Below are 23,004 nucleotides of genomic sequence, written 5' to 3' on the forward strand. Positions count from 1 at the left end.
TTCTAACTGGTGTGAGATGGTATCTCATTGTGGTTTTGATTTGCATTTCTCTGATGGCCAGTGATGATGAGCATTTTTTCATGTGCCTGTTGGCTGTATGAATGTCTTCTTTTGAGAAATGTCTGTTCATATCCTTTGCCCACTTTTTGATGGGGTTGTTTGTTTTTTTCTTGTAAATTTGTTTGAGTTCTTTGTAGGTTCTGGATATTAGCCCTTTGTCAGATGAGTAGATTGCAAAATTTTTCTCCCATTCTGTAAGTTGCCTGTTCACTCTGATGGTGGTTTCTTTTGCTGTGCAGAAACTCTTTGGTTTAATTAGATCCCATTTGTCAATTTTGGCTTTTGTCGTGTTGCTTTTGATGTTTTAGACATGAAGTCCTTGCCCATGCCTATGTCCTGAACAATATTACCTAGGTTTTCTTCTAGGGTTTTTATGGCTTTAGTTCTAACATTTAATTCTCTAATCCACCTTGAATTAATTTTTGTATAAGGAGTAAGGAAAGGATCAAGTTTCAGCTTTCTACTTATGGCTAGCCAATTTTCCCAGGGCCATTTATTAAATGGGGAATCCTTACCCCATTTCTTGTTTTTGTCAGGTGTGTCAAAGATCAGATGGCTGTAGATGTGTGGTATTATTTCTGAGGGGTCGGTGGTGATATCCCCTTTATCATTTTTTTTTTTTTTTGCATCTATATGATTCTTCTCTCTTTTCTTCTTTATTAGTCTTGCTAGCGGTCAATCAATTTTGTTGATCCCATGGTCTATACCTCTGTTTTGGTACCAGTAGCATGCTGTTTTGGTTACTGTAGCCTTGTAGTATAGTTTGAAGTCAGGTAGCATGATGCCTCCAGCTTTGTTCTTTTGGCTTAGGATTGTCTTGGCAATGCGGGGTCTTTTGTGGTTCCATATGAACTTTAAAGCAGTTTTTGCCAATTCTGTGAAGAAAGTCATTGGTAGCTTGATGGGGATGGCATTGAAACTATAAATTACCGTGGGCAATATGGCCATTTTCACGATATTGATTCTTCCTATCCATGAGCATGGAATGTTTTTCCATTTGTTTGTGCCCTCTTTGATTTCACTGAGCAGTGGTTTGTCGTTCTCCTTGAAGAGGTCCTTTACATCCCTTGTAAGTTGGATTCCTAGGTATTTTATTCTCTTTGAAGCTATTGTGAATGGGAGTTCATTCATGATTTGGCTCTGTCTGTTACTGGTGTATAAGAATGCTTGTGATTTTTGCACAATGATTTTGTTTCCTGAGACTTTGCTGAAGTTGCTTATCCGCTTAAGGAGATTTTGGGCTGAGACAATGGGGTTTTCTAAATATACAATCATGTGATCCGAAAACAGGGACAATTTGAGTTCTTCTTTCCTAACTGAATACCCTTTATTTCTTTCTCTTGCTTGATTGCCCTAGCCAGAACTTCCAACCGTATGTTCAGTAGGAATGGTGAGAGAGGGCATCCCTGTCTTGTGCCAGTTTTCAAAGGGAATGCTTCCAGTTTTTGCCCATTCAGTATGATATTGGCTGTGGGTTTGTCATAAAGAGCTCTTATTATTTTGAGATACGTTCCATCAATACCGAATTTATTGAGAGTTTCTAGCATGAAGGGCTGTTGAATTTTATCAAAGGCCTTTTCTGCACCTCTTGAGATAATCATGTGGTTTTTGTCTTTGGTTCTCTTTATATGCTGGATTACATTTCTTGATTTGTGTATGTTGAACCAGCCTTGCATCCCTGGGATGAAGCCCACTTGATCATGGTGGATAAGCTTTTTGATGTGCTGCTGAATTCGGTTTGCCTGTATTTTATTGAGGATTTTTTGCATCGACTTTCATCAGGGATATTGGTCTAAAATTTTTCTCTGTTGTATCTCTGTCAGGCTTTGGAATCAGGATGATGTTGGCTTCGTAAAATGAGTTAGGGAGGATTCCCTCTTTTTCTATTGATTGGAATAGTTTCAGAAGGAATGGTACCAACTCCTCCTTGTACCTCCGGTAGAATTTCGCTGTGAATCCTTCTGGTCCTGGACTTTTATGGTCGGTAGAGCTATTAATTATTGCCTCAATTTCAGAGCCTGCTATTGGTCTATTCAGGGATTCAACTTCTTCCTGGTTTAGTCTTGGGAGAGTGTAAGTGTCCAGGAAATTATCCGTTTCGTGTAGGTTTTCTAGTTTATTTGTGTAGTGGTGTTTATAGTATTCTCTGATGGTAGTTTGTATTTCTGTGGGGTCGGTGGTGATATCCCCTTTATCATTTTTTTTTTTTTTGCATCTATATGATTCTTCTCTCTTTTCTTCTTTATTAGTCTTGCTAGCGGTCAATCAATTTTGTTGATCTTTTCAAAAAACCAGCTCCTGGATTCATTGATTTTTTGGAGTTTTTTTTTATGTCTCTATCTCTTTCAGTTCTGCTCTGATCTTAGTTATTTCTTGCCTTCTGCTGGCTTTTGAATATGTTTGCTCCTGCTTCTCTGGTTCTTTTAATTGTGATGTTAGGGTGTCAATTTTAGATCTTTCCAGCTTTCTCTTGTGGGCATTTAGTGCTATAAATTACTCTCTACACACTGCTTTAAATGTGTCCCAGAGATTCTGCTATGTTGTATCTTTGTTCTTGTTGGTTTCAAAGAACATCTTTATTTCTGCCTTCATTTCGTTATGTACCCAGTAGTCATTCAGGAGCAGGTTATTCAGTTTCCATGTAGTTGAGCGGTTTTGATTGAGTTTCTTAGCCCTGAGTTCTAGTTTGATTGCACTGTGGCCTGAGAGATAGTTTGTGATAATTTCTCTTCTTTTACTTTTGCTGAGGAATGCTTTATTTCCAACTATGTGGTCAGTTTTGGAATATGTGCCATGTGGTGCTGAGAAGAATGTATATTCTGTTGATTTGGGGTGTAGAGTTCTTTGGATATCTATTAGGTCTTCTTGGTGCAGAGTTGAGTTCAATTCCTGTATATCCTTGTTGATTTTTTGTCTCGTTAATCTGCCTAATGTTGACAGTAGGGTGTTAAAGTCTCCCATTATTATTTTGTGGAAGTCTAAGTCTCTTTGTAAGTCTCTAAGGATTTGCTTTATGAGTCTGGGTGCTGCTGTATTGGGTGCATATATATTTAGAATAGTTAGCTCTTCCTGATGAATTGATCCCTTTATCATTGTGTAATGGCCTTCTTTGTCTCTTTTGATCTTTGATGGTTTAAAGTCTGTTTTTTCAGAGACTAGGATTGTAACCCCTGCTTTTCTTTGTTTTCCATTTGCTTGGTAGATCTTCCTCCATCCCTTTGTTTTGAGTCTATGTGTGTCTCTGTATGTGAGATGGGTCTCCTGAACATAGCAAACCGATGGGTGTTGACTCTTTATCCAATTTGCCAGCCTGTGTCTTTTAATTGGAGCATTTAGTCCATTTACATTTAAGGTTAATATTGTTATGTGTGAACTTGATCCTGTCATTACAATATTAGCTGGTTATTTTGCTCGCTAGTTGATGCAGTTGCTTCCTACCATCAATGGACTTTACATTTTGACATGTTTTTGCAATGGGTGGTACCAGTTGTTCCTTTCCATGTTTAATGCTTCCTTCAGGGTCTCTTGTGAGGCAGGCCTGGTGGTGACAAAATCTCTAACCATTTGCTTGTCTGTAAAGGATTTTATTTCTCCTTCACTTATGAAACTTAGTTTGGCTGGATATGAAATTCTCAGTTGAAAATTATTTTCTTTGAGAATGTTGAATATTGGCCCTCACTGTCTTCTGGCTTGTAGAGTTTCTGCTGAGAGATCTGCTGTTAGTCTGATGGCCTTCCCTTTGTGTGTAACCTGACCTTTCTCTCTGACTCCCCTTAACATTTTTTCCTTCATTTCAGCTTTGATGAATCTGACAATTATGTGTCTTGGAGTTGCTCTTCTGAAGGAGTATGTTTGTGGCATTCTCTGTATTTCCTGAATTTGAATGTTGGCCTGCCTTACTAGGTTGGGGAAGTTCTCCTGCATGATATTCTTCAGAGTGTTTTCCAACTTGGTTCCATTTTCCCTGTCACTTTCAGGCACACCAATCCAATGTAGATTTGGTCTTTTCACATAATCTCATATTTCTTGGAGGCTTTGTTCATTTCTTTTTACTCTTTTTTCTCTACACTTCTCTTCTCCCTTCATTTCATTCATTTGATTTTCAATCCCTGTTACTCTTTCTTCCAGTTGATCAAGTTGGTTCCTGAAGCTTGTGCATTTGTCACGTAGTTCTCATGTTATGGTTTTCATCTCTATCAGTTTGTTTTTGGTCTTCTCTGCATTGATTATTCTAGTTATCCATTCATCCATTCTCTTTTAAAGGCTTTTAGTTTCTTTGCACTGGTTACGTAGTTCCTCCTTTAGGTCTGAGAAGTTTGATTGACTGAAGCCTTCTTCTCTCAAATCATCAAAGTCATTCTGCGTCCAGCTTTGTTCTGTTGCTGGTAATGAGCTGTGTTCCTTTGGAGGGGGAGATGCACTCTGATTTTTTGAATTTCCAGCTTTTCTGAACTGCTTTTTCCCCATCTTTGTGGTTTTATCTGCCTTTGGTCTTTGATGATGTTGATGTACTGATGGGGTATTTGGTTTGTGTTTCCTTTCTGTTTGTTAGTTTTCCTTCTAATAATCAGGACCCTCAGCTGTAGGTCTGTTGGAATTTGCTTGAGGTCCACTCCAGACCCTATACGCCTGGGTATCAGCAGCGGAGGCTGCAGAAGATAGAATATTGCTGAACAGCGAGTGTTGCTGTCTCATTCTTGCTCTGGAAGGGATGTACCCCACTGTGTGTGGAGTGACGTGTCAGTCTGCACCTAGTGGGGGATGTCTCCCAGTTAGGCTACTCAGCGGTCAGGGACCCACTTGAGCAGGCAGTCTGTATGTTCTCAGATCTCAACCTCTATGCTGGAAGATCCACTGCTCTCTTCAAAGCTCTCAGACAGGGACATTTACCTCTGCTGAGGTTTCTGCTGCTTTTTGTTTAGCTGTGCCCTTTCCCCAGAGGAGGAGTCTACAGAGGCAGGCCAGCCTGCTTGAACTGTGGTGGGCTCCACCCAATTCGAGCTTCCAGGTAGCTTTTGTTTTTTACCTACTTAAGACTCAGCAATGGTGTGTGCCCCTCCCCCAGCCTCGCTGCTGCCTTGCAGTTAGATCTCAGACTGCTGTGCTAGCAATGAGGGAGGCTCCATGGGCGTGGGACCCTCTGAGTCAGGTGTGGGATATAATCTCCTGGTGTGCCATTTGCTAAGACCCTTGGTAAAGTGCAGTATTAGGGTGGGAGTTACCCAATTTTCCAGGTGCTGTGTGTCTCAATTTCTTTTTGCTAGGAAAAGGGATTCCCTTCCCCCTTGTGCTTCCTCGCCTTGCTTCAGCTCTTGCTGGTCTGGCTGCACCCGTGGACATGGACCTGCAGTGAAATCACCACCCGTGCTGTCACTCATGCTGGCCCAACTGGAACCTGGACTAGCGCCAACTACCCCAGATGAACCTGGTACCTCAGTTGAAAATGCAGAAATCACCCGTCTTCTGTGTCACTCATGCTGGCAGCTGGAGGCTGGAACTGTTCTTGTTCGGCTATCTTGGGCATGCCCCACTGGAGCCCTTCTTTCAATTAACATCTTAAATGTATAACAACTTCATTTGAATTGATACCCACTTTGTTAACATAAAAAATCTCTTTTACCATACATTACTATCCTTTTCATTACTCTTGTGGCAAATTACATCTTTATACTTTGTGTGCATATTGTTGTAGACATAAGTTTTATGCATTTGTCTTTTAAATCTTGTAGGAAATGGAAAATGGAATTACAAGCCAAAAATACAGTAACACTGTCTTTGTATTTACCTATAAAGTTAATTTTACTGATGTCCTCTATTTCTTCAAGTTGTTCTCTAATGTTGTTCGTTTTTGGCATGAAGGACCCTTTTTAGCATTTCTTGTAAGACAAATATGTTAACATCAAACTCCTTTAGTTTTTATTTATCTGAGGAATGTTTGAACTTCTCTTTCATTTTTGAAGTAAAATTTTTCCATACATAAAATTTTTGATTGTGAAGCTTTTTTCCTAACTAGTTAAAAAAGCACCCATCGCTTTCCATTATGACTTCCATGGTTTCTGATAGAAAGTCAGCTCTTAAAATATTCTTGACAATACCTTGTATGTGATGAGTTGCTTCTATATTGTTGCTTTCAGTATTTTTCCATTATCTTTAGCTTTTGACAGTATGATTATATTGTGTCTCAGTATGAATCTTTTTGAATCTTTCCTATTTTTAGTTGAGATTCTTGTATGTATAAATTTATGTTTTTCATCAAATTTTGTTTTTGAGTATTATTTTTAAAATATTTTTTCTGCCTATCTCTTTCTCTCTTTACTTCTGAAACATCTGTAATATGTACGTTATGCTTGACATTGTCCCATAGGTATTTTAGGCAATGTTTATTTCCTTTTATTCTTTTTCTTTCTGCATCACAGACTGGGTAATTTCTATTTTCTTATTTTCAAGTTCGCTGATTCTTTCTTCTGCCTGTTCAAATCTGCTGTTTAATTGCTCTAGTAAATTTTTTTTAGAGTTCGGTTAATGTGCTTTTCAGCACCAGTATTTCTATTTGATTCCTTTTATGGTTTCTGTCTCTTTTTGATATTATCTATTTGTTGACACATTATTTTCCTAATTTCCCTTAGTTATTTGTTCATATTTTCTCTTAGCTCTTTGAGAAGTTTAAAGAGAGTTGATTTAAAACCTTTACTAAATTCAATATCTAGAATTTCACAGGAATTATTTCTGTTAGTTCATATTTTTCCTGTGAATGAACTATACTTTCCTAATTCTTTGTGTACCCTGTATTTTTTGTTGAGATGTGGATGTTTTAAATATTATTGTGTAGTAATTTTAAAAACTAGATTCTCCTCCTTACTCTCTGGCTTTGCTTTTGTTGATTTTTGATGACTTCAATCATCCATTAGTTTAGTGAATTTTTAAAACTATTTTTGTAAAGATTGTATTTTTTGTCATGTGTGGTCACTAATATCTCTGTTCTATTATCTCAATGGTCAATCAATGACCCAACAGAAACTTTTTTAAACATTTGGAACCACATGGTTAAAAAAAATTAGTACTCTCCCAATCTTTGAAGCATAGCTCTTTACTAGGGTGTTCCTTCTATGCTAAACCAAGCTGCTTGGGATCTTGTTTTACCTTTCAACTTCTACTTGTGTGGAGTCCACAGATCCACCAGAAGTTGGAATCCTAGGGGTCACTCAGGTGCTTTCTAAGTATGCATTCTCCCCTGTGCATGCACATGCATTTTTCACTCTGTTTTCCTGAGTAAAACCTTGCTTTGTAGCCTGCTGTTTCAGGGTTCTTAAATTCTCTCAGCTGCTTGTCTTAATGGGATGTGTATGATTATATATTTCAACAGATGCTACTACTGCCCAGAAAGCAGTAGTCGGGGGCAGGTGGCAAAAGACAGACTTTGTGGCCAGTCCCTCAGGAAATCAGCAGAAAGGTCAAAATACACAACCTCAACATTTTAAGAAAAAGGTCCATATTAGTCTCCAGATGTCAGCCATCTACATGAGAAACATGGACTTCCATCCCCACCTTAGCTGCTATTGCACTGGAAAACTGATTCTTTAAGTGTTTTACTCCAATTTTTTTTTAATTTATTTATTATTATTATACTTTAAGTTGTAGGGTACATGGCACATATACTCCATGGAATACTATGCAGCCATAAAAAAGGATGAGTTTGTGTCCTTTGTAGGGACTTGGATGCAGCTGGAATCCATCATTCTTAGCAAATTTTTTTTTTATTTTAGTTTTAGCATCACTGTTTTAATATCATGAAATACAAGTACAAAACATTGTATAAGTGTACTTTTTGCTACACAGAGATGAACTAATACATTTATGTTTTTATCAGAATCTGTATCACCCAGAACTGACCAATGTACTAGTAGTTTTCTATGGGTATTTTTTTTTTTTTTTTTTTTTTTTTTTTTTTTTTTTTTACGATTCCTATAAGGTTTTGTCATGAATAAAAAAGCTCACAACTCTTTTCAGCCATTGCAGATTTACATTTATCTTAATATTCCTGTTTAAGACGCTTTGGAGAATTGTTAAGAACTACAAAATCATCTTAGGCAGAGTTTTGAATGAGTAATTTTATTTCACGTTGGCCAAGATCTCCCTTATGTTGGCATTGCAAAGACACTGCACTTATCTGAGGTTAGAAAAAATGTTGTCTTAATAGCCCCCTTACTGTGTAACAAGGCAAATTACTATTTCCTGAAATGTCCAGAATATCATAGTAGATAGTTATTTGTTAAGCAGTGAGTCATGAAGCCCCACTTATAGAAGACAATAGCAACAGAGGACCACTAAGTCCTAAATATACCAAAGAAAAACAAGTTCAAAAATATTCAAACTGTCTATCTTCTCTACCTCTAAAATGGTTTAACCACATCAAGTGGGAGTAACATAAGCCAATTAGAAAGGGAAAAAGTAAACGTGCTAGTGTCCGACATTCAGCTTCCATAGCATGTCTCACAGTTTTCGGCCATTTCAGCTAAGAGTTTTCTTATGACAGGCAAAAATAATGATTAAAATACCATTAGCTTTGCTGAGAAATGTGGAAAAAAACCACAATGTCAAAAATATTTGAAACTAATTTTGTTTTTATAAATAAATAAAATGATGTTTATCTTTTCTTAAAATTCTTGCTGTTAAAACATTCAAAGTTATGTCAACCTGTAAGGATAAAGGGGTATTTAAGATAACATGTTTGGAAAACTGAACCACATTTTTAATTGCCAGCATTATGCTTTATTCTTGGTAGAATCATCCTTGTTTCTTCTTTTTACATCCCAATTATAAACCCTGGCCATATTGACTTCTGTGGTAGTAAATTGATCTCGAAGAAAGTCAAGGTCTTCCTCATGGGAATCAAGATTCTTCGTGGCAGTCGATAAATTCTTTTCCAACAATGCCTGAGCTTCACCAATATCATATTCAAGCATTACATTAGCCCCCAACCACAGACACACTTTATCAGTAGGAGGAACTGAAGCTTTGCAATACAAGTTATCTGCCAGTAACAATCTGGTCTCCATTGAGTTGGTGGACTCTTTTATCTTCTGCATGTATTTTAGAATTTCCAAAGTCTGTTTAATTTCAGGAATCTGACCTTTTAGCCTTCTTTTCTTTTGAGCAAGTTTGAGTTCCATAAACTTATACTTCTGGTACTGTTCATCCAGCTTCTTTAATACTGTATCTGCAGTCTCATTCCCAGGCTGTTTCATGAAGGAATCTACATCTTCCACAAACACGGCCTCAGGAATCCCCAGGTGGAGCCGCCGCCCATTCCCTGTGGCCATTTCTCCTTTGCCACAACTGTCCTTAGCGGCCGCCATCTTGGGGATCTACTCCAATATTTTTTGAAGTCGTCTACATTGGTTGATTTTTGTATGTTGAATCACTCTTGGATTTTTGGGATAAATCCCATTTTGTTATGGTGCATAATCCGTTTTACATGCTGCTGCATTTGTCTTGCTGGTATTTTATTGAGGATTTTTCCATTATGTCCATATAGAATATTGTTCTGTAGTTTTCCTTTCTTGAGATATATTTTTTCTGGCTTTGGTATCAGAGTAATGCTGGCCTCATAGAATGAGTTACAAAGTGTTACTTTATGTTCTACATTTTGAAATAGGCTTTAAAAGATAGATGTTAATTTTTAAAACATTTGCAGACCTTACCAGTGAAGCCATATACTTTTGGGTTTCTGTTGTTGTTCTTAGCAGTTTTTTGATTACTAATTCAATCTCTTTACTTGTAATAGCCTATTCAGGCTTTTTATTTTTCATTAGTCATTTTTTTGTAGTTTGTGTGTTTCCAGGAATTTATTCATTTTATCTAGGCTATCAAATTTATTTATGTTGTTCATAATATTCTCTTGTGATCTTTTTTGTTTCAGTAAAGTCAGTAATATTATTCCCACTTTCATTTCTGGTAATAGTAATTTGTGTTTCCTCTATTTTTCTTTAGTCATGACTAAACATTTGACAATGTTTTTGAACTTTCAATGAACCAACTTTTGGTTTCATTGATCCTCTGTATTGTTTACTGCTCCTCAATTTTGTTGATCTCCTCTCTAATCTGTATTATTATTTTCTTTCTTCTTCTTGCACTGGATTTAGTTTTCTTTTTTTCTAGGTCCTTAAGATAAAAAGAAGTTAGCTTATTGGCTTGACTTATTTTTCACCTTTTAAGGTAAGCATTTACATGTGTAAATTTCCCTGTCTGCATTTTTTCACTGTACTGTGTAGGTTTTGTGTGCTTTCATTTTAATTCTTCTCACAATGTTTGTCAATTTATCTTGTTTTTTTCTTTGTTGATCCATTAGTTTTTAGGAGTGTATTGTTTAATTTTCACAAATTTGTGAGTTTTCCTTCCATTATCAGTATCTAATTTCATTCAGAGAAAACACTGTGTATGATTTCAATTTTTTAAAATTTATTGAAACTTACTGTGTGGGCTAACTATGGTCTATTCTGGATGAAGTTTCATGTAATTTTAAGAAGAATGTGTAGTCTGTGTTGTTGGGGGCAGTGTTCTCTATATGTCTATTAAGTGTAGTTGGTTTATAAAGTTGTTCCATCATCTATTTCCTTATTGGTTTTCTGTATGGTTGTTCTAGCCATCAATCAATGTGAGGAGTAATTTAGTTTCAAATTATTATTTGAGAATTTTCTATATCTCCATTAAATTGTTATTTATTTTGCTTTATATATTTTGGGGCTCTGTTATTAGGGGTGTGTATATTTATAATTTTCATATCTTCTTGATCAATTGACCCTTTCATCAATATGTAATGTTCTTTGTTCTAGTAACAATTTTTGACTTAAAGTCTATTTTGTCTCATATTATTACAGTCACCCCTGCTCTCCTTTGCTTTCAATTTCCATGGAATATCATTTTCCATCATTTACCCTTCAGTCCATATGTATCTTTGGATTTAAGTGAGTCTCTTGTTGACAGAATACAGTTGGGTGAGAATTTTTTGTATCCATTATGCCTATCTCTACCTTTTAATTAGAGAGGTTAAACCATTTATATTTAATGTGAATAGTAAAAATAAAATGCTTGCTTCTGCCATTTTGCTATTTAATTTTTATGTCATATCTTTTTTGTCCCTTAATCCTTCCACCACTCTCTTGTATTATGTTTAATTGATTTTTACTGTTCCATTTTTGTTCTTTTCTTATTTATATTTCTCTATATATGTTTAGTTATTTTCTTAGTGGTTACCTACGGATTACAATTTATGATAATCTAGCTTGAATTAATACCAATTTAGTATACAAAAATTCTCCTCCTATACATCTTCCTCTTTTGTGCTTTATATAGTTATTGTCACAAATTATATCTTTATACATGTGCCTACTAACATAGATTTTTGTTATTTTTTTTGGTTTTTAATTATTTTGTTAATTATTTTTTAAATTTGTCTTTTAATATAGAGAGTTGTTACAAGCGAAACATAGAATACTGGCTTTTATACATACCTATGTATTTATATTTAACAATATTTTCCTTTCTTCATAGAGTTTTGATTCTATCTAGTGTCCTTTCCTTTCAGCTTGAAGAACTTCCTTCAGAATTTCTTATAAGAAAGCTTCACAGTGAAAATTTCCCACAGGCTTTATTTGTTATTTTAATTTTTCTAAATTTTTGAGGGAGATTTTTGCCAGACATAGACATGTGGATGGAAGAGTTTTATTATTACCTTTTGCACCTAAATATGTCTTCCCACTGCTTTCTGGCCTCCATGGTTTCTGATGAAAAATTGGCTGTTAATGTTATTTAGAACTGTTTATACATAATGAATTTTCTCTCTTGTTGCTTTCAAGATTCTCTCTGTCTTTGGCTTTTGACAGGTTGATTATAATGTGTTTCAGTATGATTCTTTTTGAGGTTATCTACTTGCATTTTGTTGAGCTTCTTGGATATGTTGATTCATGCCTTTCATCAAATTAGTAAAGGATTGGGCAGTTATTTTAAAAATGTTTTCTCTGCCTGTTTCTTTCTTTCCTCTCCTTCTGAAACTCACATTACGTGTATGCTTATATGCTCTGGTTTCCCACAGTTTTGTTGGGCTTTATCAATTTTCTTCATTATTTTTTCTTTCTGCTCCTTAGACTTGATCATTTCAATCTACCTATCTACAAATTTATTAATTGTTTCTACACTGCTCAAATCTGCTTTGGGATCTGTTCAGTAATTTTTTTCACTTATTGTACTTTTGACTCCACAATTTTCATTTGGTTCCTTTTTATAATTTCTATTTCTTTATTAATATTCTCCATTTGCTAAAACATTGTTCTCCTGATTTTCTCTGTTTGCCATGCTTTTCTTTAACTCTTTAAGCATGTTTAAGACAGTTGTTTTAAACTCTTTGTCTTCTAAGTGCAATGCCTCAGCTTTCTCAATGATATTTTCTGTTACTATCTTTTTCCTTATGCATAAGCCATACCTTCTTGCTCTTTGCCTAACTTATTATTTATGCTGTTATTGAAAAGTAGACTTTTAAATATTATTATGTGATAACTCAAAATAAGATTTTATCCTTCCAGAGTGTGTTTTTGTTTCTGTGGATTGCTGTTGTTTGCTTATTTAGTAAGTTTTTAAAATTGGTTTTGTAAAGTCTGTATTTTTTGTCATGTGTGATCGTTAAAGTCTATGTTGCATTAGCTTTGTGGTCAGTTAATGATTTGACAGAGATTTTCTTGAGGGCCTTGAACAACAACATAAAACAGGCTCTCTTGGTCTTTGCTGACTGACTCTGTGTAGTAGTGTTCTTTCAGGCTTAATCAGGCAGTTTATAATTCTGTGCTATAGTTTAGATATTTGACCCTCCAAACTTCATGTTGAGATGTGGTACCCGATGTTGGAGGTGGAGCTTAATGGGAAGAGTTTGGGTCATGAGGTGGATCCCTTATGAATGTTTTGGTGCTGTTCTCACAGTAATGAGTGAATTCTTGGTATATTAGTTCCTACAAAAGCTGGTTGTTAAAAAGAGCCTGGAACCTCCCTCCCCCTCTTCTTTGTTTCCCATTTTGCCATGTGATTTCTGTACATGTGGCTGTCATTCACCTTTTACCATGAGTTGAAACTTCCAGAGGCCATCACCAGAAACAGATTCTGTTTCCATGCTTCTTATAGCCTGCAAAAAAATTAGCCAAATCAACCTCTTTTCTTTATAAATTACCCAACCCAATCTCAGGTATTCTTTTACTGCAACATGAATGGACTAAAACGTTCTGCATTAAACTTCACTTCCTGCATGTGTGGAGCACAAAGATCAGCCAAGTAAAAAAGGTTTGGGTCTTCTCAGATATTTTCTGAACATGTGTCATTGCCTGAACATCCTCATATATCTCTTTTCCCAAATTTTTTTTTTCTTTGAGACGGAGTCTTGCTCTGTCACCCAGGCTGGAGTGCAGTGGCATAATCTTGGCTCACTGTGAGCTCCACCTCCTGGGTTCATGCCATTCTCCTGCCTCAGCCTCCCAAGTAGCTGGGACTACAGGCACCCACCACCAGGCCCAGCTAATATTTTGTATTTTTAGTAGAGACGGGGTTTCACCGTGTTAGCCAGGATGGTCTTGATTTCCTGACCTCGTGATCCACTCGCCTCGGCCTCCCAAAGTGCTGGGATTATAGGCGTGAGCCACCGTGCCTGGCCTCCCAGACTTTTTTTTCCTAGGCTTTTCAGTCTGTTAGCAGTTTACCCGCCCTGTTATTCCTTGACCAAGAAAGATGCAGCTAGTATATTTGCATTTAAATGTCTTCAACAAATATTGTGCTGGAGGCCACTTCAGCCCTGAGAACATTTTATAGTTGGTGAAGAAAAGGCAAGCCCTTTATCTTATTCCTCAGGAAACCACCAGACAGGTCAAAATACAAAACCACAATACTTTGAGAGCAAGGTCTATATTGCTTTCTCTGGCATAAGCAAGCTGCATCAGGAACACAAGCCACCATCTCCATAGCCACGACTGGCATGGGAGGTAGGGAATGGTATGTGGATAAATTAAAATGCCACAATATTCCCTCACTAAGATTTAATCACTTCCCTGGTAATTGTAAGTTTTTAAAATTAGATTTCAGCATTCTGAAAAAATTGGTTCTGACACATTTTTTTGTCAGGCTAATATTTGATTTAGTGATTGGATAATGTTTTAGAATTCTCCACTTTGCCATTTTTCAGTGGAATCAGTCATTGATATTTTCAAGTTGTATATTCCATATATTATCCAGCTTTCAAGTAAGGAAACTATATCAAAACTTAATATGATTTTTCATACCATGTACTTCTGTTTTCATAAATGAGGACATTATGCCAAATTATGTTTGTTTTATAAATAATGGAAGCTTCAGATGTGAGGATTAGGACATGGGTTATACTGATGACTGCGGGTCTATGGTGAGGACATTAGGGTAGGCAAGGAATTTCTAGTTTCCAAAATGACTGCCTTTTTCCAGGAGAAACCCATCAGCCTATGAAACTGAGACTTTATTTTTAGTTGAAGCTTTTCCTATTCACAAACTGACTTCCTGATTAAAACTTTTCAGACCAAGAACCTCCATATCAATTTAAAAAAATCTTAGACTTCTTCATGAAATCTCATCCAGTGTTTATCCTCAAACTCTGTCACTCAGTGAGCACAGATTTAGTCATATATTCACCCTATCACCCTGACATTATATTGTCCAGGAAGGAGCTATGTGCTGCATAATAGGATCAGCAGGCCAGAGAAAGGAAAAGGTCATGACTAACAAGCATTATGAACAGTGGGTGTCATCTAGGGAAGGAAACAGGTAAGATTTTTTCCCCCTCACATCAGCACTACCAGATACTATTTCAAACTGAGGGTTGGTTGGTAAGTGCATTCAGATAGACAAAATGGCACCCTTAGTTATGATAGGGTTGAACTGTGATGGCTGCAATGAGTAAGAAAGCTGTGTGGCATGTCCATGTATGGACTTAAAGAGAAGTGGAGCAGGCTCAGGTAAGACAGCAGAGGTGAGGACATACACCATATTGGGCACAAAATAAGCTATGTTTTTGGAGCTGATGTACAAGTTGTGGTCACAGTGGGCTCACTAGAATTCATAAGGAATAAAGTTGTGAAATATGTGCCATGGTTAGCATATGGGCAACATGACTACTGTTTTCATGGTCCCCTCTCAGAGCAGGACCTACTTTAGTATGTGGACAGTGCATAGGTTCTGGGGACAGTGAAAGGAGTTCCTTGTACTGAAGACTTCATGAGAGACACTTATGCAGGACAGAATCTAGTGCTAAGTGATTGTGTTGAGTTGTCTCTTTGTCGTAGTAGGGCTACCGTGAATGTACCAGGTGTTTTAGTAAAAATATATGTGCAGAGCCTATCCAAGGGGTGTTAGTTATCAGTTCATGCTGGGTAAGATTTGAGACTGCAAGAGCTGTGTAAAACAGAAATAAGGACCCTAGTCTGGATGGGGTATGCCAATGGTGTGGTGGGAACTTGGCGGGGGCTATTTCAGGCAGGGGACTAAGTCTAGTTTTTCTGTTTGCCAAGAAATTTAATGTTTACCTTCAGGAACCCTTCCTCCAAGAATCTGGCCATATTTTATGGAAAACTTCATCACTTATTTGATTAATTACCGGCTATACTCTTTGAGACTGCAGGCTTTCTCTTCCACCCAACATGGGCTGATTCTAGAGGAGCATTCCTTAGACAGTTCCATCACAAACCCTGTGTTCATTCCATAGAAATCTGAGCCCAGTAGTCAGATGGAAAATAGAATTAGCAAATATGTTTTAGGGGAGCCTATCCCACAGGGCCAGCATAGCCCACCTCCCCCACTGTGAAATGGACTTGCAGTCACTCATAACTTCCATCCTCCGCATTCAAAATGAACCCATATCTTAGCAAGAATAGTCCCAATTCTTGTTCAATTTATTCCCCATCTCTAATCCACCTCTCTTCCTTCATCTCCTCCTTTTGGCCTTTCTGTAGTTGAGCTATAAGCTGAAGTGCAGAGTGCACAGATCATTTCCTATGAAGAAAGGAAAAGGAAATGGTCATTTCTGACAAGACTTCTTCAGCAAAGGATATCAACTAGGTTTGGAAAAATGTGACTTTGTTGTTTCATCACATCTGGAATACCTTGTTCAGCCACATGGTCAATAGCTGGCTCATTAAAGTATTCTAATGGATCAAGCATATTTAAGGATTGCAAAGACCCCAAGTAAGGAAACTATATCAAAGACCTATTGCAAACTATTGCAAAGACCTCAGTGTAGGATGCTGTGTCTTGGTGTGATGGGCAATGATGTGTGCCTGAGTTCGAACAGGGGTTATTGGAGGTGTATGTAGTGGCACAGAGAGCTTGCTATAGAAAATGCCCACTTCATATACCAAGGGGATGAGGGATTGCTTTACTTTTACTTGTTTCTGCCCATTGGTTCTACATATTGCTGAGGGAGAAAAAAATCATTTTTACAAATTAGTTGAAAAACATCACTTTACATTTTACAACTTAGTACTACTGTTTGTCGATTTCACACCTATGTTAGACATTTTTGCAAGTCATTTTTAATTGTTTTGTTTTATTTTAGCTCCTTTCCATTCAGTAATATATATTTTACATATTTAGCCTAGTTTGCACTTTTTCGTTGACTATTCCTTTTATATTTAAAGAGAATTTATTTAAAATAATTCTATCATACATTGCAAAGGTTTCTATATTTTTCTCTCAGAATTAGGGTATTTTCCCCTAATCTGGACAGGGTCTGTTTCCTTGTGTTAGGGGCAGAGGTGAGGGCCCTGTCCTGGACATAAATGGCCTGCTTGCCTAGCATGAAAATGTTCGATATTTTCATGAGAACACTTTCTTTTAGTCATATATAGGTAATGTTATTAGACTACATATAATTAACATGGACAATTTCCAAGGGTCTATAGAAATTCTCAACACCATTCCAACATGGAAGAGTGACTTTTTCACATCCATCAAGAAAATTCCACTTACAGAAAATTCTGAGTGAAGAATGTGGACTTTACTAAAAATTTTAAAGAAGCATCAGTGGGTTTACTCCCCCACAGCAGAAATGCTTAGTAGTTTTGTGTTTTATGACATTTCTGGCAGATATCTCCATTAAGCATTTTTTCCCAAAGCTTTTCAAGCATAAAAATTATGAGACTTCTGCTGTTGGGAACATAATATAGACACGAGTGTTCATATTCTTCATTGTAAGTAAAACTAAAACCCCAGATATTATGTACAAAACAAACATAAGAAGACCTTGAAAGGTAGAGAGAAGGAAGACTGGCTATGGACATCAGGTCATGGGGAACAATATGATGATGAGTTCCACAAGTTTTTGTTTTGTCTGAGATATCCCAGATTGAGTACTGGAAAAGGTGGCAACTCAGCAAAGCCAATCTATCCACATAAAAGAGTCCCAGAAAAGTCTGCTTACTCTAGCCAAGGGACCTGGAAAGGAGCAACATAATATACCAAAAACTTTTAGACAATAATTATTCTTCTTAAGCCAAGCATCATAAAAAGACTCTGACCCCAAGCCCATTTGCACTGGCAAAGGCAGGGTACAAGCCTAGACTTCCATTCTCCTAAGGCTGAAACAGATGCCCAGGCTCCTCTCCCCAAAACCAAGGTAGTGTCAGACAAGTTACAGTAGAGATACAGGACATTTATCCCCATAGGGTGATAACCAGCTCCTCCACCGTCTTGGTGTCAGTAAAGACCACATAAGGAATCTGAATTTCTACTTCCACTTAGCAATATGAAAGTATCCCTCTGCCTCCCTACTTTTATTGTGCTGTAAGATATTTAATGGAAAATTGGGACTATCACATCCACCAGGCAGTAATGAGGCCACCCACTCCTTTGGTGGTCTAGTTGAGGTCAGGGAATGAGTAGGAATGAAAGACTCCTACTCCTCCCAGAAATTGAGATAGCAGTGGAGTCTGAGGGAGAAGCTGGAACCTACAACCTTATCCACCAGTAATGAGGAGCCCCTCACCAAGTGTCAATGAATGCTAAGTAGGAAACTTGGATTTCTATCCTCACCTGGTAGTGACAAGGTGTTACCCCATCATCCACTGATAGATTAATGTCAAATAAATCCAGTTAAAACAGAAGGCATGAATAAGATCTAGAACCTCATAACATAAACTCCCAAATGTCAGGTGTCAATCAGAAACCATTTTCAGACCAAGAACCAGGAAGATATCAATCTAAATGGAAAAAGACAATAAATAGATACCAACACCAACAAGACAAAGTGTTAGAATTATCTGGCAAAGATTTTAAAGCAGCCATTATAAAAATGAATCAGTGAGCAATTATGAACATGCTTGGAACAAGTGAAAAATAGAAAGTGTCAACAATGAAATAGAATGTCTCATCAAAGAAATAGACAATTTGAAAAAGGACGTAAAATACAATAGTGAAAATTAAAAACTCAATGAATATTTTTAAGAATGGGATGGGGAAGAAGAAGAAAAAATCACTGGAAGGAGGCAAGATGGGTGACTAGAAACAGCCAGAAGGAACATCTGCCATGGAGGGACTGGGACATCAGGAAGACTGGCACTCTCCTAACAGATCTTCAGAGGGGAGGCATTGAGAGTGAGTGGAGGGAAGTCACAGATGCTGAGCTGAAGTGAGAAGAAGGTGGGAAATCTGCTACCATGCACCAGGATTCATTCCTGGTCCCAAAAAACTCCTCGGGAAGGAGTGAGTTGAGCAGGCAAGGAGCAACCTTCTCTTGCCACAGTCCTCTTGGTTACTGGCAGCAGGAGACCCCATGACCCCTGTGCACACTAGAGCTGGCAGGAAGAGCTGCTTACAGAAGTGATAGGTGCAGAATTCCAGCCAATGAGGAGCCCAGGGCATTTGGTGTGGCAGCATCTGTATAGAGCATGGTCAGGGACACCCATCCCCCTGTTCACCATGTTCCCTGGGAGACTTTAACCCTAGGGAAATTGTTGGACCTGAACAGAACAAGGCAAACTGCCCATGAGACAGGGACAATCTGACCTGAGCACCCCTCAGTCTGCCCACATCTCTTGGGACCCCAGCCCAGCCACATCTGCTTGCATTGCAGCCTCAGATGCCCAGGCAGGGGGACCCAAATCATAGCTTCTTCACTGGCAGCCAATGCCTGACAGGTGGAGAGCTTCAGCAGAGCAGTCTCCACGGATACGAACTAGCCCACTTGTGCTCTCCCTCCACTGCAGCCTATCCTGTGCTGCTTTCCCTGCATGCCCTTTCCCATGTCCAACCCTCAAATCACTTTGCTGGTGTGTATGTGCATGGACAGAACTTGCCTTCCCTTTCCTACCAGAGCACGAATGCACATGCACCCCACTGTGTCACTGCTGCTGGCATGAGTGCACTCCACTGCACCCACCATGCCACCACTGTCATCAGAGCATTCATGGGCACAGAGACCACCAGACCAGCACCTGCCAGCACTCTGCCCCCATGTTGACACTGCTACTGGCATGAAACTATGCAAGGAGACCAGTGGACTCATCCCCACTGAACACTGCCATCCATATGAACACATGCACAGAGGAGGTACATAGTCACACAGCCACCAGCACGAATGCATGTATTGATGCTGGCATGGTCCCCTGTTCCCTTCATTATGCTGCCATCACTGCTGCTGTGAACACCTGCATGGAGGCTGGCACCCCTGAAACCACCAGCACCGTGCCACAGCTGATGAGCATGTGCACCACCTTGCTGCCACTGCTGCTGACACATGTGAAAGAGGATGTATCACACAGCCACCACCCTATGGAGCACTTTGGCTAGTACCACCCATCAGAGTGTTGTGACCAGCCATTCAGGAACACATCAGCCCCTTCAGCACAGCAGGTTCCTAACCTTGAAGAACCGGAAAACAAAGTTAGGCACTCAATACTAAGCCCACAGAATTAAAGCATACAGTCCAGGAGTTCATATGTGAGCCTTGGCCTTCAAAAACTGTTCCAGAAACAAAGCCAGTTGATCAAAGTCACATTATACCACAATCAAACCCCCAGGACATCAGATAGGATACAAGAGAAACATTCCAAAGGACAGCAACTATAAAGATTAAAGGAACATCAGCCCACAGAGATGAGAAAGATTCAGTGCAAGAACTCTGGCAACTCAAAAAGCCAGAGCCTCTTCTTATCTCAAAATGACCACACTAGTTGCCCAAATATGGTTCTTAACCAAGCTGAGATGGCTGAAATGACAGAAATAGAATTCAGGATATCAATAGGAACAAAGGTCATCACCATAAAGGTGAAAGTCAAAACCCAAACCAAAGAATGTAAGGATTATAACAAAATGATACAGTAGATAATAGACAAAATGGCCATTATAAGAATAAACCAAACTGATATTATAGAGCTGAAAAACACAACAAAAATTTCATAATGCAATCACAAGTGCTAAAACAGAAGAATTGACCAAGCTGAGGAAAGAATCTCAGCTTGAAGACTGGCTCTCTAAAATGAGAAAAATCAAGAAAAAACAATGAAGAAGAATCAGCAAAACCTCTGAGAAATATAGGATTATATAAAGATGCCTTATCTACAACTCATAGGCATGCCTGAAAGAGAAGGAGAAAAAGCAAGCAATTTGGAAATCATATTTCAGGATATCATCCATGAACATTTCCTCAACCTTGCTAGAGAGGCCAACATTCAAATTCAGGAAATACAGACAACCCATGTGAAATACTAGACAAGAAGACCATCCCAAAGACAGAGAATCATCAGATTCTCCAAGGTTGAAATGAAAGAAAAAATGTTAAAGGCAACTAAAGGGAAAGAGCAGGTCACCTACAAAAGGAACCCTGTCAGGTAAACAGCAGACTTGTCAGCAGAAACTCTACAAGCCAGAAGAGATAGGAGGCCTATATTCAGCATTCTTAAAGAAAAGAATTTTTAACCAAGAATTTCATATCTGACCAAACTAAGCTTCAAAAGCAAAGGAGAAATAAGACCCTTTTTAGACAAGCAAATGTTAAGGGAGTTCATAACCATGAGACCTGCCCCACAAGAGTTTTTGAAGAGAGTGCTAAGTATGTAATGGAAAGACTGTTACCAGCCACTACAAAACCACACTGAAGTACATAGACTAGTGACACTACAAAGCAACCACATAAACCAATCTGTATAGTAACCAGCTGATATCATGATGACAGGATCAAATCCACACAGATCAATACTAACCTTGATTTTAAACAGGCTAAATGCCCTAATTAAAAGGCACAGAGTGGAAAGTCTGATAAAGGAGCAAAACCCAGTGGTATGTTGTCTTTAAGTGATCCATCTCACATGCAATAACACCCATAATTTCAAAATAAAGAGTTGAAGAAAAGTTTACCAAGCAAACAGAAAAAGTCATTGCTATTCTAATTTCAGACAAAAGAGACTCTCATAAAGATCAAAAAGACAAAGAAAAGCATTACATAATGGTAAAGGACTCTATTCAACAAGAATCCGTAACTATCCTAAATATATATGCCCCCAACACAGGAGCATCCAGATTCATAAGGCAAGTTCTTAGAGACCTACAAAGAGATAACCACATAATAATACTGGAAGACCTTAACACCCCATTGACAATATTAGACAGATAATCAAGGCAGAAAACCACCAGATATTTGGGACCTTAACTCCACACATGACCAAATGGACCTAGTAGATATCTACAGAACTCTTCATCCAAAAACAATGGAATAATAGATTATTCTTATCTGTACATGGCACATACTCTAAAATCAACTACACAATTGGGCATTGATATGGTTTGGCTCTGTGTCCCCAGCCAAATCTCATGTCAAACTGTGATCCTTAATGTTGAAGGAGGGGCCTGGTGGGAGGAGATTGGATCATGGAGGTGAACTTCCCCCTCGCTGTTCTCATGATAGCAAGGGGGAAGACAGTGAATGAATTCTCATGAGATCTGATGGTTTAAAGTGTGTAGCACTTCCCCTTTTGTTCTCTGTCTCCTGCTGGCTGTGAGAAGATGTGCTTACTTCCCCTTCACCTTATGTTATGATGGTAAGTTTCCTGAGGCCTCCCCAGGCATTTCTCCTGTGTAGCCTGTGGAACTGTGAACCAATTAAACCTCTTTTCTTCATAAATTACCCAGTCCCAGGTAGTTCTTTATAGCAGTATGAAAATGGACTAATACAGGCATAAAACAATCCTCCACAAATTCAAAAAAAAACCGAAATCATACCAATGACACACTTGGATGAGAGCACAATAAAAATAGAAATAAATGCTAAGAAAATCACTCAAAACCATACAACAAGATGGAAATTAAACAACTTACTCCTGAATGACTTCTGGGTAAATAAAGAAATTAAGCCAGAAATCAAGAAATTCTTTGAAACAAATGAGAAAAAAAGATACAATATATCAGAATCTTGGGGACACAGGCAAAGCAGAGTTAACAAGGAAGTTTATAGCACTAATCATGCATATCAGAAAGGTAGAAAGATCTCAAATTAACAAGCTGGCATTGCAATGAGGGGAACTAGACACACAACCTAGAGGAAGTGAGTAAATTCCTGGAAACATACAAGCTCTCAAGATTGAACCAGAAAGAGATAGAATCCTTGAACAGACCCGTAATGAGTTCTGCAATTGAATCAGTAATAAAATGCCTACAACCCAAAAAAGCCCAGGACTAGGTGAATTCACAGCCAAATTCTACCAGATGTATAAAGAAGAGTGGGAACCATTACTACTGAAACCATTTCAAAAAACTGAGGAGGAAGGATTCCTTCCTAACTCATTTTAGGAGGCCAGCATCATCCCATACCAAAACCTGGTGGAGACACAACAAAAAAAAGAAAACTTAAGGCCAGCATCTGTGAAGAACATACATGTAGAAATACTTAACAAAATA

The 23,004-nt window shown here is 38.0% G+C and overlaps 2 protein-coding genes across 2 annotated transcripts in view; both read right to left on the minus strand.

Moving 5' to 3' along the window:
* FAM104B (family with sequence similarity 104 member B) overlaps window positions 1-23,004 on the minus strand; it is a 628,193-nt gene that overhangs the window by 468,120 nt on the left and 137,069 nt on the right. The window lies entirely within an intron of this gene.
* On the minus strand, window positions 8,151-9,445 carry LOC126946570 (prefoldin subunit 3-like). The gene has a single exon (XM_050777093.1). It carries the CDS (start codon window positions 9,414-9,416, stop codon window positions 8,823-8,825), a length of 594 nt encoding a protein of 197 aa, XP_050633050.1. The 5' UTR covers window positions 9,417-9,445; the 3' UTR covers window positions 8,151-8,822.

Source organism: Macaca thibetana, chromosome X, assembly GCF_024542745.1.
Source record: "Macaca thibetana thibetana isolate TM-01 chromosome X, ASM2454274v1, whole genome shotgun sequence".
NCBI classification, from domain to species: Eukaryota; Metazoa; Chordata; class Mammalia; order Primates; family Cercopithecidae; genus Macaca; species Macaca thibetana.

Coding starts and splice junctions, on each gene's coding strand:
- LOC126946570 (XM_050777093.1), bottom strand. CDS start 9,416: ATGGCGGCCGCTAAGGACAGTTGTGGCAAAGGAGAAATGGCCACAGGG.